At 43.2% G+C, this 14059-nt stretch overlaps 1 protein-coding gene across 1 annotated transcript in view; it reads left to right on the top strand.

The window, feature by feature from the left end:
* LOC143962755 (tyrosine 3-monooxygenase-like) overlaps positions 1-14059 on the top strand; it is a 64126-nt gene that overhangs the window by 20421 nt on the left and 29646 nt on the right. Inside the window, exons 5-6 of the mRNA XM_077472182.1 lie at positions 10187-10237; positions 11483-11628. Of these exons, the coding sequence (XP_077328308.1) occupies positions 10187-10237; positions 11483-11628 (197 nt within the window). The remainder of the gene's footprint in view (positions 1-10186; positions 10238-11482; positions 11629-14059) is intronic.

Raw genomic sequence — 14059 nt, forward strand, 5'->3', positions numbered from 1 at the left:
CTTCAAAATCCACCTTTTGAACCTATTATGGATATACCTTTGTCTGACCTCACTCACAAGGTAATCTTTATTGTTATAATCCCCCCCTGTGTGGAGGGTCTCTGAGTTAGCACTCTTATCCTATTAAAGAGCTCTTCTTAGTTTTGTACAAGGACTAGGTTGTCTTGAGGCCTAAAGCTTAATTTCTTCCAAAAGTGGTCTGTGGTATATGCCGTATAAAACAGGAGTGAAAGTCAATCCACAAAAGGAAAAAAAAACGTGATAAATATTTAAGGAACCAGCAGCCACCAGCATCCTTGGCAACTAGTAAACAATATGGTTGTTAAGGAGTGGGCGGCTGCTGCCTCCTTAGCAACCGATGAGTCATCAGCTGTCAGCAGAGTTCCCTGCTGACAGCTGAATGTGAAAAAAAAGACAAATTAACCAGTTCCCGACCAGCGCACGCCAATGTACGTCGGCAGAATGGCACAGGCAGGCATATTGGCGTACACGTACGTCCAATCTTTAATGTCGCCGTGCCGGCGGCACACTCGCGTGCTGGTCGGGACCCCCGTGAGTCCGGTCGCGGGTCCCGCGGACTCGATCGCTGCAGGCATACCCGCGATCATCTCACGGGGCGGCTGAATGGAGAGATGCCGTTGTAAACAGCATCCCCCTGTTCTGCCTAGCAACAAGTGACGCTGATCTCTGCTCCATGTGTTTTCACTAAATGAAAGCCCAGCCCCCAACAGTTAGTAACACACCCCTAGGAACACTTAACCCCTACGCTACCACCCACTGATTAACCCCTTCACTGCCAGTGTCATTTACACAGGAATCACTGCATTTGTATAGCAGTGATTGCTGTATAAATGACAATGGTCCCAAAAATGTGTCAAAAATGTCCGATGTGTCCGCCATAATGTTGCAGTCACAATAAAATCGCTGATCCCCGCCATTACTAGTAAAAAAAAGTATTAATAAAAATGCCATAAAACTATCCCATATTTTGTAAACGCTATAACTTTTGCGCAAACCAATCAATAATCGCTTATTGCGATTTTTTTACCAAAAATATGTAGAAGAATACGTATCGGCCTAAACTGAGTGAAAAAAATGTTTTTTAGATATTTTTGGGGGATATTTATTATAACAAAAAGTAAAAAAGAATGTGTTTTTTTCAAAATAGTCGCTCTATTTTTGTTTATAGCGCAAAAAATAAAAAACGCAGGGGTGATCAAATACCACCAAAAGAAAGCTCTATTTGTGGGAAAAAAGGACGTCAATTTTGTTTGGGAGCCACGTCGCATGACCGTGCAATTGTCAGTTAAAGCAACGCAGTGCCGAATCGCAAAAAGTGGTCTGGTCAGCATGGGGTTCCTTACCCAATCCATACCAGGCCCTTTATGTCGCCCCCCCAAACCATACCAGGCCACATGTGCTCCACATGTAGGGATGCTTTAGGGCAGGGTGGCCTTTGGGGCCCCCAATGCACCTTGTCCCCATGGGGACAAGGGTCTCTTCCCCACAACCCATGCTACCTGGAAAAAGGTACACAATTTTTATGTCCTTTATTAACCACTTGCTTACTGGGCACTTAACCCCCCACCCCCCCAACCCCCCCCCCCCCCCCCCCACCCAGACCAATTTTCAGCTTTCTGCACTGTCACACTTTGAATGACAATTGCGCGGTCATACAACACTGTACCCAAATGAAATTTTTATAATTTTTTTCCCACAAATAGAGCTTTCTTTTGGTGGTATTTAATTACAACTGGGAGTTTTATTTTTTGCTAAACAAACAAAAAAAGATGCAAAATTTAAAAAATAAATAAAATCATGTTTACTATTTTGTTACGGCTACAATCACATTAACTATTTTGTCATAAAATTTTGCAAACAGGTCATTTTTCTCCTTCATTGATATGCGCTGATGAGGCGGCTCTGGTGGGCACTGATAGGCTGCACTGGTGGGCACTGATAGGCACAGTTACGGCGGCACTTATAGGCACAGATAAGGTGGCACTGATGGGGACAGATGAGGCAGTACTGATGGGCACAGATAAGGCGGCACTGACGAGCAAAGATGGGCACAGATAAGATGGCACTGATGGGTGGCACGGATGAGCACTGATAGGTACCACTGATAGATGGGACTGATGGGCACTGATAGGTGGCACTGATAGGTGGCTCTGATAGGTGGCACTGATGGGCACTGGTAGATGAAACTGATGGGCACTGATATGTGGCACTGAGGTGCAGCACTGTTGTTCAGGCAGATTGTGGGCACTGATAGGTGGCACTGTGGGCACTGATAGGTGGCATTATGGGCACTGATAGGTGGCACTATGGGCACTGATGGGTGGCACTATAGACACAGATGGGTGGCACTATGGGCACTGATAGACGGCACTGTTGCCTATTCTTAGGTGGCACTGGCAAGGGGCAGGTGGGCACTGATGAACTGGAGCCAGCTTGCCGTGATCGGGACTGATGTACCTCTCACGGCCGTTTTTTTTTCTCCTCGCGCTGTCAGCACGAGGAGGAAAAATAGCCGATTACTGGTGTTCTGACACAAAGTGTCCGCCTATCGGATAGTGTCCGGGCCGTACTGCACAGGCGCATCGCTTGCGCAGCACGGGGTACAAAAAGAAGCCGAACATCTCCAAAGAAGAATGGCTCCTGCGCACTGAGTCCAGGTTGAAGCCCCATCATCCAAGTGGACACAGGGTTGCTCATAGTAATAGGGCCCCTCGTGGGCTCGCTTCGCTCGCCGCGCTTCCGACACGGCCTCACTTCGCTTGCCATGCTTCGGGCACAGCCTCGCTTCGCTTGGCTCTTTTATATTCTTTTTTTTTAATTTCATAATCTTTATTCATTTTCAACATTCTTTTACATAATAAAAGCAAGAAAAACATTCTCTATAGCATGTGTAGCACTTATTTCACCTTTACAAATACAGTAATACTTTAGTGAGTAATAAAAACCTTTAGAAAACATTCCTATCCATGATGTGTCAATATTTCTTCTATCTAACCCCTCTTTTCACTCATTGCTCATATATTCCTCCTTCCCCTCCTACTTCCTCTCTCTCTACCCAGCTTTCACCTCTCCCATACCTCATTCTGGGTATCTCATTCTATCCAGCCAGGGTTTCCACATCTTTTTAAATTCTTTAAAATTTCCTCTCCTCAAATATATCACCCTCTCCTTCCATATTGTCTCCATAATTGCTATCTGCCAGTCCGCTACTGAGGGGGCATTTTTTGCTTGCCACCTTTGAGCTAACAATTTTCTTGCCTGAAACAGACATCTCAGTATTGCTTTATTGGTATGTCGCGATCTCCCTATTGCTTCACCCAGGCCCAGCACACATATCCTGGGATCCCCCCTGATCGTTACACCAAATGTTTCATTCAAGGTGGTAACAATCTCTGACCAGTAGCGAAACAATTTTGGGCATCGCCAGAACATGTGAGCTAGGTCTCCAGACTCTTGACATCTAGGGCACTTATCATCTGCTCTACGTCCGAAACTAAACAGTCTTTTTGGTGTATAATAGGCCCTATGCAGCAGCATTAAGTGTGACATCTTCTGGGCAGGCGAAACTGAGATTGAGTAACCATCCTCCAGTATTTTCCTCCACTGTTCATCCGTAAATATTCCCAACTCCTCCTCCCATTTCCTTCTGCATTTGAACCCTTCTGGGCTTCCTATACTTCCTTCACATATAACTGGATATACATCCGCTATAAATCCTTTTGTCCTCACTGGGGCTTTTAATCTGCTAAAAATAGGGGAGTTATTCCACACAGGACCTTGCCTATTAAATTGTTTCCCAAGGGCATGTCTAATTTGAAGGTATTTATAAAATGATTGTTTTGATATATCAAACTCTGATCTTAAAGCGCTAAATGTTTTTAATATTTTCCCTGTATATAACTGGGCCAACTTATCTATCCCTTTGACTTCCCAATCTTTATATACCCCTATTTCTTCCATTTCCTGCAGGTTCCGGTTGTCCCACAATGGGGTGTACTGAGTTAAGCCTCCCAGGCCTTTAATCGCCTTAACTGCCTTCCACACCTTTACTACTAATTTTATTGTGGGTATTTTTTTTTTGGGAAATGAGTTTGCCTCCAGAGCTTCTACCATATTCTTATGGGGTGTCTCCATTAATATTAAGGCCCTATTAATTCCTCCACCCATCTCCTCACTCATGTCCAAGTGTTGTAATTGAGCAGCTAAAAAGTAGCTCCTTGGATGTGGAACTGCCATTCCACCTTTTCTTGTAGGTGATTGCAAAGTTTGTAGAGCTATCCTGGATACTCCCCCTTTCCATATAAGTTCTCGGAATAGTACCTCTATTTTCCTAAACCACATTATGTCTACCCAAATCGGGGAGTTATGTAACACATACAATAACTGAGGCATCCATACCATTTTAATCAAGTTACATCTCCCTGCATTCGATAATGGGAGTCTTTTCCAGATTTCGATTTTTTTCTTGAATTTAGCTATTAATGGAACCAAATTATCATTTATATATTTATTAGGATCTCTTTGTATGTGTATCCCCAGGTATTTCATGCGCTCCACAACTTCCAGCTGCGCGCCTGTCCCTGGGCTTTGGGCCCTACTTTTATCCAATGGCATAAGAACTGATTTTTCCCAGTTTATCTCCAGGCCTGAGAACCTCCCGAAATCTGTAATAAGTTTCATCCCTTGTCTGAGGGACTGCTCTGTGTCCCCCAGAAAAAGGAGAATATCGTCCGCATATAGCGCTATCCTCTCTTCCCTCGTCCTCCTTTGAAAACCGACCATATTCCTACTAGATCTAATTGCGATAGCTAAGGGTTCTATTGCCAGGGCAAAGATCAGGGGTGACAGAGGGCACCCCTGTCTTGTCCCCCTCTCTAGGAAAATCCTATCTGAATATTCATTATTGACCCTAATTCTAGCACTAGGGCCGTTGTACAGAGTTTTTACCCATGCAATAAAATTAGGGCCAAACCCAAATTCCCCCAGTACCCGCCAGATATAGGGCCATTCTAAACTATCAAAGGCTTTGATTACATCTAAAGCCATTATTGCCTCATTACCATCATTCTCTATAGGTACCTGCATATTAAGATATAATCTTCTTATGTTCGTACTTGTAGTTCTACCTGGGATAAAACCTGTTTGGTCGGGATGTATCAGCCTGGAAATAATTTTATTCAATCTAATGGCTAATACTTTGGCCAATATTTTAGTGTCCGCACAGAGAAGGGAGATAGGTCGATAGGACTGAGTTTCCAATGGGTCCTTCCCTTCCTTGTGTAAGACTATTATTGTTGCCTCCGTCATTGACGTCGGCAATCTCCCCTCCTTTTTTGCCCAATTAAATACTTTAAGGAGCTCTGGAAGCAATATTTTACTGTAGTATTTATAAGTTTCCACAGGAAGACCATCTGGTCCTGGGGATTTCTTATTGGCCATTTCTGCTACTGCGCACTGAATTTCCTCTATTGTTAATGGTGCTTCCATTATCTCACTCTCCTCCTTTGTTAGGGACGGCATTTTGATATTCGAAAAGAACCTATCCATATCCTCGCCAACCTCTGTCCCCCGAGAGGAATACAGTTTGGCATAGAATACCCTAAAGGTATCAGTAATCACTGAGCTCTGTGCTGATATTTCTCCATTCTCAGTCCTTATCACTGGGACAGTGGATGGCGAGGAGTTGCTTCTTACAATCTGTGCCAACATCTTTCCTACTTTTTCCCCTTCCCCATATTCCACTTGTTTCTGGAACAATCTTTTATTCTCTATTTTCCTAGTAACCACTACCTTATGTTCCTGTTGTTTCTCTAACCATATTTTTTTTTTCTCTGGGGTAGGGTTTTCTATATATGCTCTCTCTGCTATTACTAAATCCCTTTTGACCCTATTCTCACATTCATTAGATGTTTTCTTAACATTCGCTACCTGTTGAATGAGAATACCCCTAAGATAGGCCTTCAATGCGTCCCATATTACTCCTACTTCTGCAGACCCACTGTTAAACTCCATAAACTCTGCCACTCTACACAGCACCCTCTCGGGGTCTCCTATTAACTCAAACCACACTGGATTCATATTCCATACTCTTGGGGGCTTTATCCCCCCTAGATTTATCGATACTGTCACGAGCGAGTGATCTGACACCCCTCTAGGTTGATAAACTATTTCCCTTACTACACGGCTCGCCTCCTCATTCCCAAGGACTAAATCTATCTTTGAGAGTGAGGAGTATGAGCTAGAGAAACATGAGTATTGCAACTGGTCCGGGTTGCGTATTCTCCATATATCAGACAGGCCCCCCTCCAGCAAAAATCGAGACAGCCGGGTCTCAGCCTCCGTTTGCATATATATTCCTGGCGGAAACCTATCCTGGCTTTTATTTATAACCTCATTAAAGTCTCCCATTACTATAACAGGAATCCCCGATTTGTCCGCTATAAATTCCATCAAACAATATAAAACTTCCATTTTAAATGGAGGGGGAATGTAAACATTTGCAAAAACGTACTCCTGATTTTCAATTACACAGTGTAAAAAAATAAACCGCCCTTCTTTATCTATATTGATCTGCCGACAGGAGAATGCCACCTCACTACTTACCAGCACAGCCACTCCCCTCGAATAAGAGGTGTGGACTGAATGGTACTGGACTTGAAATTTCCTACTATGACTTTTTGATATGGTTTCTTTAATTAGGTGTGTCTCCTGTAGGCAGATCAATCCTACCCTACACCTTTCCAGGGCGTCAAACACTACTGCTCTTTTTACAGAAGCTCCCAACCCTCGGACATTCCAAGAACCAATATTCAAAACTCTAGACTGCATGACTCTAGGAAGTGCGGAAAAAGAGTAAAGAAGAGCGAAAAAGGAATAAAACCTGGAGGCACAAAATTAGCATTTAAATTCTCTGACTTCCCTGACGATGAGCAGAAATAATCCCTGCTTCTCTCCCTATAGTTCATGCCGAGGAGGAGAATGCAAGGGGGGGATGTAAAAAGGAAAGTGCAATCCCACTTAGTGAGTATTTTGATAAAATTATACAATCTTTTATACTTCGTGGTGTAATCCCTTCCCAATCTCCTCTTGTGAGCGTGAGATCCAAACCTTCTATCTATACACACCATTACCCCGTGTTTACTCATTACTTTTAAATTATCATCTATAACTGTGCAAATATTACCCTTTTCCTTTTCCTGAATTTTATATGTTCCCATTTCCCCTGTTCCCTCCCCCCTACCCTCTCCATACCTATCAAGGTTACCCCTAGGGGCTTTTTCCGTGACCACTACACTCCCACATACACCCACATGCACCCCCCACCCCCCTCCTTCTCTCATGCTTCCGTCCCCACCCACCTCCCACCCCCCCCTAATACTCAACAACCTCCCCCTTTGACCCTCCCCTTTCTCATACATAAATTCTTACTATACTGTGTGTCATTCTCTACACCCTGACTTCAGGTATATCATCTTCCCTTTCTTCATTTACAGTGCACCCGTTACACCCCCCCTTCGCTGATCTTCCCCTCTCCCGGAAAAAAAAAAAAAAAAGAGGGAGAGAAAAAAACAAAAAAAACAAAGGGGAAAGAATGAATGAAAAGGGGGTCATACACATACATATATGAAAAAGAAAAGCACATCACTTCTTCAATAACTGATCTCCCTTCTCCTGCATCCATGCTTCTACCCTTGCCGGAGTGTCAAAAAATAAGGTCTCTCCTAGTGCTACTACCCGTAACTTTGACGGATAGAGCAAAGCATATGTAACGTCCAATTTTTGAAGTCTGCGCTTGACCTCTATAAACTCTGCTCTGCGCTTCTGCAGATCAGGGGAAAAGTCAGAGTAAAACGAAATTTTAGCGCCCTTATAGATGACACTCCCCATCTCCCGGGCCCTCCGGAGCAACACAACCTTATCCCGGAAATTCAAAAATTTAATTAATACAGATCTAGGCTGACCCCCCCGGTGCATGATTCTAAGCGGAACTCTGTGTGCCCTTTCTATAGAAAATTGTTGGGAGAAAGTCTCTCTGCCAAACACTTCAACCAGCCATTTTTCCAGAAATTCAGCTGTGTCAGAGCCTTCACACTTCTCGAGGAGGCCTACCAGTCTTATATTGTCCCTGCGAAGTCTGTTTTCCAATTCATCCAATTTCCCTTCATATTTACCCATCTGTATTTTTAAATCTTTGACCTCTTGGTTTAATGGATACACCTCATCTTCAATCTGAGAAATTCTACCTTCTGCTGCTGTTAATCTGTCAACCGTTAACTGAAGTTCCTGCCGTATAAAGGCCAGCTCTTCTTTAATACTTCTTGTTTGATCACATAGCTCTAATAATGACTGTTTACAAACATTAACAGCCCCAAGGACCTCCTTCAGCGTCGGCTCTTCTTCACCATTTATTACGGGTATCTGCATGGGATTTATCTCCGATCTTCCAGTTGCTCCCACATTTTTATTATTTATATGTTTTACGCCTGCTTGTGTCAGCTGCCCTTGACTCTTTCTGTCCGTTGGGGGTTTCCCTTGACTCCCTTGCCCCCCCTTAGTTGGCGTGTTGTCGGGGGTATGAGCATGGGCATATTTTTCCAACTTGGCCGCTGCAGCTATCCCAGCTGTTGCTGCCGTGGCCTGGGGGTCTTTTTCTTTGTCCTTAGCTGATCTCAGTGATTGTGCCCCCACATTTTCCTGCCTGACATGCTCCTCCCCTCTCCTCCGTGCAGACATCGCTCAGATCCGCAGGTGTCCCGCAAAAAAAAAAATTGAAATGGGGGGTAAATTTCCCTGGGCCGGGGCAAAAAAAAAATTTCTCTTTTTTTTTTCTTTTCTTTTCCCCCAGTCAGTTTGAGCTACTCCACAGTTGCTCCAGGACTTGAAAGTGAACCAGTCCCTTATTTATAAAAGGCAGGCGGCAGCTAGGTTTCCAATATATATAAATATTACTTTCTTATTGTAACACTTTTTCCAAGGGTGATACAGCATTCCCAGCAACTCAACTCTTACTTCTCCTTTAGTTCAGCTCAGAAAAGGGGGCAATGGTGGGGGGAACTGACATAAAGAAAAATGTCTCTCCACAGTCCATGCATAATACAATAACTATGCCTTTAAATATCTTCTCTGTACCTGGCAATGGCTGTGATCCTTCCCCAGACTCAATGCTGTGGCTCCACTCCCGAACGGGTCTCGCGGGACTTCACCTCCAGGAGCTGGGAGTCCTCTCCTCCGTACTCCGTCCTCCACACACCGTCACCGGAGTACTCGAGAGACCCCACCGCTCCGCCGCAATCCTCCTCTCGCCGGGCACCACGCTCCACTGGGCTCCACAGATCCCCCAGGTACACCAAGCCCGTCTATGCTTCTCCGCTGGGGAAATCGAGTAGGGGTGTCACGGGCGCCGCTGATACAAGCTTACATCAGCGCGCAGAGAGCACACATCTCTCTCACTCCTCACACCACGCTACCGCTGCCATCACCATCCGGTCACGCCCTTGGCTCTTTTATATTCTAACTCTATGTCCACTTGGATGGTGGGCCTTGCACCTGGACACAGTGCGCAGGCGCCATTCTTCTTCGTAGATGTTCAGCTTCTCGGCGGACACTATGTGATGGGGAACAGTATCTGATAGGACACCGGCTTTGCTGTCATCACATGATCAGCTGTCATTGGCTGACAACTGATCACTGGGTAAGGGGTCGGGATTGACCCCTTACTCTGATCTGTGATCCAGCGAGTCTCATAGACTCACTGATCTCAGAGCACACCGCGCGTGCCCCTCAGGGGGCACGCAGGCCGCTCATGCACGGGACGACGTCAATAGACGTAGTCCCGGAAAAGCAGGTCCGTGCTCTAGCCATCATTTGGCTACAGCATGGATCTCTAGTGGTTAAAAAAAAATAAAAATAAAAGCTGAGAGTAGGAGGAGTTATTTAGGGGAGATTCCCCTGCAACCTTCTCTTTTTGCCAGTGTCAAGTAAACTAAAGATAGCTGCGTGTAATCCAATGACTATGTATCCTGTGTTCCATACTGTACTCTAAAAAACTGATTTTACTAGTAAGAAAATCGTATTATCCTGCTATTTACATTGTTTTTAACTGACCTTCAGTATTGTAACTGGTAAAGTAACTGAAGAAGTAATACATTGCTTTACATTTCTTTAGTAGAGATGCTTTGCCAAGGGTTGATTACACAGCAGAAGAAACCGCCACTTGGTAAGACATATTTATAAAACAATTTTAATTAAATAGTCATGGTAAGCAGGAGAGACTGTGGTGAGATGGTTGGTCATAGTAATACAAAATGTACCTATTCTAGTAGGTATATACAGACATTTCTCTGGTGCTGTACAATTACTATGTATCCACAGAACTATCAGTGGTGGCAGTAGTTTAGCATATGTATGTTATCTCACCCCAATTTATAACTAGCTTTTAGAGTAAGGCCTCATTCACATAAGGCGGATCCTCTTCCACGGAGTCCGCCTCTGTCCGCCAGCTCAGTGGGAGATCTCTCCGTTGATCTCGGCTGAGCCGGCGGATGACAAATAAATTGTCCTAATAATGTTGTCCTAAATTTAGTCTTTGAAAGTCACCATATTGGAGCATATATAGCAATGGATAAATTAAGGGCAGGCATGCCTGGAAGCAGTCAATTCCTCCATAAAGGTACAGGGACACAACAGAAGCCCGGCAAAGCACAATGGCAGCTGAAGATATCCAATAGGGGAGATTTACTAAAACTGGCGCACACAGAATCTGGTGAAACTGAGCATAGTAACCAATCCGCTTCTAGATTTTATTGTCAAAGCTTAATTGAACAAAGTGAAGTTAGAAACTGATTGGTTATCATGCACAGCTGAACCAAGTTCTGTGTGCACCAGTTTTTGTACATCTCCCCCAATGTGTCTCTGCACTTATTCCAAGCTAAAAAATTACAAAGATCCAAATTTTTATTTAGTTTTTAAAGTAAGGTACACATGGAAGGGCTTAGAGCAGTGCAAACAAAACAAAATGTATTTACCAGCTCTATTGTATATTTACATATAGTTATACAGTATATAGTTATACCACTGTGGATAAAAACTGTGGAATTCAGGGAAAATCACTGTAAAGGTTGTGAGTACATACAAACCTTATACAAATGGTGCCTGTGCTTGGAACGAAAGCTGCTTGTGATGCAAGACCACAGTATGGACTATTGTGTCAATGCTTGTTAACATGTCATTAGTATGGAACCCGAATTATATATTTATTCTGTTAGCAACCATATTAGAAAACCTACCTTATTAGCCATGTATTTCTTACACTATAAGGCACTATTTGCTTGTACGTCTTTGTATTTGAGGATACAAATGTAAATTCACCTAAGGGTCACTTGTCCAATGTGTTTAAATGATCAGTTTGTTAACTGTACATAGTGGTGATGCTAATATGCTATTTATGACTACTATCTTCTAGGAAACAAGTCTACAAATCCCTCAGCACTCTCTATCCAAACTATGCTTGCAAGCAATACTTAGATGCTTTTCAACAGCTGGAAAAATATTGTGGATTTACAGAAAACTCTATACCTCAACTTCAGGATGTGTCTAATTTTCTTAAAGGTAATGTATTAAACAGAAATGAAATTACAGCAATCACATCTATTGAGTTGGTTTAAAGGCCACAAGATTGCTTGCAGGATGGTGCAACATTTAGGTGTCATGCACAATGGCACAGTAGAGGCATACACTATAAAATTCTGGCTTCTTTCCATACCTGGAAAGCCTAGGTGCTGCGTACAGCAGCCATGAATGGGAGTGTTCAGCTGTATGAGGATATTTGCCAGTACACCTGTATATAGCATATGGGCATATTCCCAGAGTGCAGACTTTACTGACAGACATATTCCTCAATTCATATACACCTGCCTATAGTATACCAACTTTCTAAATTCAGGAAATTCATCTGTATGTTATATGTGGGTTTAAACCAAGAACTATTTACAGTCAGGGCTTTTTTTCAGGGGGAACTTGGTGGAACTCAGTTCCACAACCTCTGGTTCAGACCCTTTGGTGCCCTTTGGTGTCCGCTCACCATAATCACTTGTAAACACAGACGTCTGGTTTCTGTGTTTACAAGTGACAGCTCTGCACTCTGTGTGTAACCCCCATGAACTTTGCACTGTATGTAATGCAATTCTGATATTTAATGCCCCTTTAAGACCCTTCTATTGTTTGAGAAATATGGCCACACCCACTATTTGATGTGATTTGGAGGGTGTGGGTGGGGGAGGCATTTTGGGGGGTCATGGTTGAGTTCCAGCACCTATTGTTTGAGAAAAAAAGCCCTGTGTACAGCACAATCAAACATGTCTATGGGAGACTGTACGCAACACTAGGGCTTTCCAGGCATGGAAAAAAAGCCAAACATTTTACATTGTACACTCTTAATGTGACCTATCTGAAGCTATACAGATTCCATATACAGCAAATGCTTAGAATATGCATCATCACCTATTTGGCATGCACAGATTTTCCTTGTGACATGAAATTTAACTTGCTGGAAAAAAAAGATTAACAATGATTTATTTGGCGGGAATATTTTGATGCACATAGGTAGCCATCCAGCAACAATATCTCTAAGCCACATCTGGTGTGGGTTCACAGCCAATGGTGCCTTCATGTAGACTAACTGCCCAAAAAAATCTGCTCATAGGACATGCAGGCAGAGAGGTGAGCTGAGGGAGGAACATCAGTTTGGGGTGGTAAGCTGAGCACAATACCTGGCAAAGTTTAATGCCAGGAGGGAAGTTTATGTGGAAATATGTGAAGGGTTGGAATAGCAGCGAGTGTGTGTTGGAGCCCTGTAGAGTTTGCAGCCCCCCAAGCTCACATACATCTCCTAAGCAGGAACACATCACTATCTCCCTAAGCATTCTGTCCAGATAATGTGCAGTTAATTTATGACCTTTCCGTTTAACCCTGTGTTATCCAAACTCTATTCAATGAAAATTGTAAACTCACCACATAAACACTCTATATACAAAATAAAATTCCCCAATAAAGATCAGAACACACACATTTGCATGGAAGCACAATTGAATGAATGCTGATTATTCAGAGAATTACCGTATTTATGTTTATTGAGGATTCATTTTTTTTATGTACTAACAGTTAAGCTTCATACACACAATACGAAAATTGGATGAAAAATACCACTTTTGAAGTGTTCGTGCATATGAGCGCATCATTTTTTTTTTTGGTGGGGGAGTGGATGTTGGATGGGAGTTCCCACACTTTTTTCCCCAGGACTTGACCCCTGATAAGACCCCTTTATTAACCCCCCTGACGGTATTCCCGAGTCTGACTCGGGGTGGATTTTTTCATACCAAAAGCGGTATCCCCGAGTCAGACTCGGGACAGCGTCGCTGGATCCAGGAGGAGGTTTACTTACCTTCTCCTTTGGATCCAGCGTTGTCTCCCCGCTGTACGAGCGAGCCATGTCTCGCTTGATGCATCACACCGCCGATCTCCGTGCCCTGCGAGCGTTGCGACGCACGGGCACGGAGATCGGCGCCAAATTCAAAAAGTGAAACAAACAGTATACATACAGTATAATGTAATCTTACAGATTACATTGCTGTATGTAAATATTTCACATCCCCGTTGTCCCTAGTGGTCTGCCCAGTGTCCTGCATGCAGTTTTATATAATAAAAACTGTTCTTTATGCCTGGAAACTGGAGATTGCCCATAGCAACCAAAACTGTCACTGTACATCAAAAATGATTTTAGACCAGCTAGAAAACAGCGATAATAAATTAGAATCACTCGCAGAATTGAGGGATAGCGATTTGTGGGGAGATCCGTCATCAAATACTGAAAAGTAATGACAGTGACAATTCTGCAACTGAGCAAATTTCAGTGTTTTTGATTTGATTACATTATTGAATAATTTTTATTATTGTTATATTATTATTTGGTACAATTATTTATAATTATTTATTATATTATAATTTATGATTTAATTTTTCAAACTTTATCATACCCGGGATG

This window comes from Lithobates pipiens, unplaced genomic scaffold (genome assembly GCF_037356315.1).
Source record: "Lithobates pipiens isolate NorthernLeopardFrog02 unplaced genomic scaffold, aLitPip1_a1.2 Scaffold_8, whole genome shotgun sequence".
NCBI classification, from domain to species: Eukaryota; Metazoa; Chordata; class Amphibia; order Anura; family Ranidae; genus Lithobates; species Lithobates pipiens.